The sequence below is a fragment of the Ursus maritimus genome, unplaced genomic scaffold (assembly GCF_017311325.1).
Source record: "Ursus maritimus isolate PB19 unplaced genomic scaffold, ASM1731132v1 scaffold_11, whole genome shotgun sequence".
Taxonomy (NCBI): domain Eukaryota; kingdom Metazoa; phylum Chordata; class Mammalia; order Carnivora; family Ursidae; genus Ursus; species Ursus maritimus.
The window spans coordinates 68147698-68150403 of NW_024423453.1; the positions used below are offsets into that span (position 1 = coordinate 68147698).

A 2706-nucleotide genomic window follows, 5' to 3' on the forward strand; every position below is an offset into this window, starting at 1 on the left:
CTTTTGGTAGTAGAAAAAGTGTTTAGTCAAGGATTTTCTCCTATGAACTTAGTCATCAGTAAGGTGACATCAGTTAGCAGACCTATAATCTTTTTTCTTTCCTCTCTCTGGTTGTGTATCTAGGTCTGTAGATATAAATCTAAATAGAACAGAATACACATATTTTCTCTCTATTCTATCAAATATATATAATATATTCTATCTAATATATGTGTATATATCCACCCTATCACTCTATAGCTGTTCTCAGCCAGATGATGGCAATAGTAAGCTGTAACAGAGAAATTGAATGTCCTGGAATTTGTCCTTGATATTATAAAGTTGAAAAGCTGAAACCACTATATGAAATATTAAAAACTAAAATTCTGTTTTTGTTTCAATCAGTTGGAAAACATTTTTCACTAAAAGTTGAAGCATAAGCACAAGCACTAAAATCAATCAGCGCCATCCCTCAAAACATTTTATTTAAATACTTATTTTAACTAATGTTTACTCTTTTAAAGCTGTGTAGAGTGGTAAAGCCAGATTTACAATTCTTTAGAATAATTGTTTTTTAATTAAGAAAGAAAGCCAGGCACTGATTTAAGATCCCTGCCACCTGCTCATTTTAACTTAAGTGATGGGGCTCTGCCAAAACAGCCTCTGCAGTGCGGTAAGTATTTCCGCCCAGTCGGTAGTGAGCGCGGTACCTGTACGCAGCGATCTCAATATCCAGAGCCATCTTGACGTTGAGGAGGTCCTGGTATTCTCGCAAATGACGAGCCATTTCCCACTTTGTGCCCCGGAGCTCATTTTCCAACTGCTGGATGGTGTCCTGAAATAGACACAGCCATAGACTCATGCTTCCAACAGCAACTTCTTTCGCAAACCGCTTACTAACCCCTCCGCCCATTTCTTTCCAGTTCTGTAAACCCTGTAGCTTCCAGCCCCCTTAAAACAAAAATAAAAACAGAAAAAAAAAAAAAACCGGAGGAACTGTCAAATAAATAAACAGGATCAATTAGACAATATGAGATTTTCTAGGCACACCATGCATTGAGACCAGTGGATCTAGAACTCGTCTCAGCAGGAAACAAACGGGTTTGGGAAAACCCCTCGGCCGACCTGGCCCTTCTCATCTGAGCCTTTTGGGCTGAAGCCAGTTTTAAGAGTTCTGATCACGACCCTAAAGTTGAGAATATGTGAGTTTCTGCACAAGCTATCCTAAACTTGCTGCTTGTTCAACTGCTCAAATGTGTACCCTCTACTGTAAAACTAGACGTCCCGAGGAAAAAAGCACGTTTCCTAAAGGTCAGGGCTCTTAGGAGCTGGAGATAGTGGGTGGGGGAGGAGTGGAGAAGGATGGAGAGGGGCGAGGACGCTGTGCGCATCTAACTTGCTCGGCGTCGCGCGCGCGCACTGGCCACCGGCCACCAGGGAGCGCGGCGGAGAGAGCGCCGGGTCGCGTGCCTGAGTGTCGGGGGCGCGCGGCGCTGGCGCTGGCGCAGGCTGGCCGCGCAGCCGCGGTTCCTACCTGGTAGCTGCTGAGGTCGTGGTTATGGCGCTCCTCGATGTCGCTGAGCTGCCGCTCCAGGGACTCCTTGGTGCCGCGCACTGACTCGAGCTCGATGCTCTTGGACTGCAGCTGGCGCCGGTACTCGGCGATCTCTTCCTTGGCGGAGCGGATGGCCTCCTTGTTTTGCTCGGCTGCCTCCGTGAGCTTGGCGTAGCGGCACTTAAACCACTCTTCCGCCTGGTGCATGTTCTGGTCGGAGTGGCATTCGAGCTGGGAGCGGATCTCCTTCAGCGCCGACGAGATGTCTGTCTTCAGGTAGTCTTTGCGCTCCACCGTGATGTGCGACGCCTGGATCTGGGCCAACAGGTCGGCCACCTCCTCCTCGTGATTGCTCCGCAGGAAGGCCACCTCATCCTGCAGTGACTGCACCTTCTTGTCCAGCTCCACCTTGACCATCGACGCCTCCTCGATGTCTTTGCGCAGCGCGCGGATGGCCGCCTCGGTGTCGTCGCGCAGCCGTGCCTCCTCCTCGAAGCGCTCCTTGAGCCGGTGGATGTCTTCCTCCAGGTGATCCGAGTCCAGCTGCACCTGAGCCTTCTCGTGATTCACCAGCTCGAGGGTGGCGCGCAGCTCGCGGATCTCCTGGTCGTACGCGTCGCCCAGCTGGGCGTGCGAGGCCTGCTTCTGCCGCAGCGCCTGGATCTCCGCCTCGATCTCCTTGTTCTGCTGCTCCAGGTAGTGCACCTTCTCGATGTATCCAGCGAAGCGGTCGTTCAGCCCCTGCAACTGCTCCTTCTCGTTGGAGCGGGACAGCTTGTAGTCGCCGCCCGGCCCGGAGCCCCCGTTGAGCAGCGACGAGGACTGGCTGAAATCGAGGCTGCTCTCGGCAGAGCTGAGCATGGCCGAGCTGTAGGTGAGGCGCGGGCCAAGCGCGCTGCGCTTGTAGGAGGAGGACACGGTGCTGGGCGAGCCGCGGGACCACGACTGCGAGCGGAAGCCGCTGGATGGGGAGCCACTGACGCGGCTGAAGCTCGAGCGGGTCTCGGTGACCCGCCGGTAGGCGGACGGGTTGCCCAGCGAGTCCAACGTGTAGCTCATCTTGGAGGCCTCGGGGTGTGTGGCTGTCACAGCGTTCTGCTGGTCTCGCCGCAGCCCATTTATAGCCGCGGCGGCTGGTCCCGGGCCAGGGCCCCGCCCCGTGGAGGCGGCGG

The 2706-nt window shown here is 53.4% G+C and overlaps 1 protein-coding gene across 1 annotated transcript in view; it reads right to left on the reverse strand.

The window, feature by feature from the left end:
• The window catches only part of LOC103673298 (neurofilament medium chain), a 7186-nt gene extending 4593 nt beyond the window's left edge, over positions 1-2593 (reverse strand). The window contains exons 1-2 of the mRNA XM_040626492.1: positions 1514-2593; positions 690-814 (exon numbers count right to left, since the gene is read on the reverse strand). Of these exons, the coding sequence (XP_040482426.1) occupies positions 690-814; positions 1514-2593 (1205 nt within the window). The remainder of the gene's footprint in view (positions 1-689; positions 815-1513) is intronic.
• Between the last annotated feature and the right edge of the window lie 113 nt (positions 2594-2706).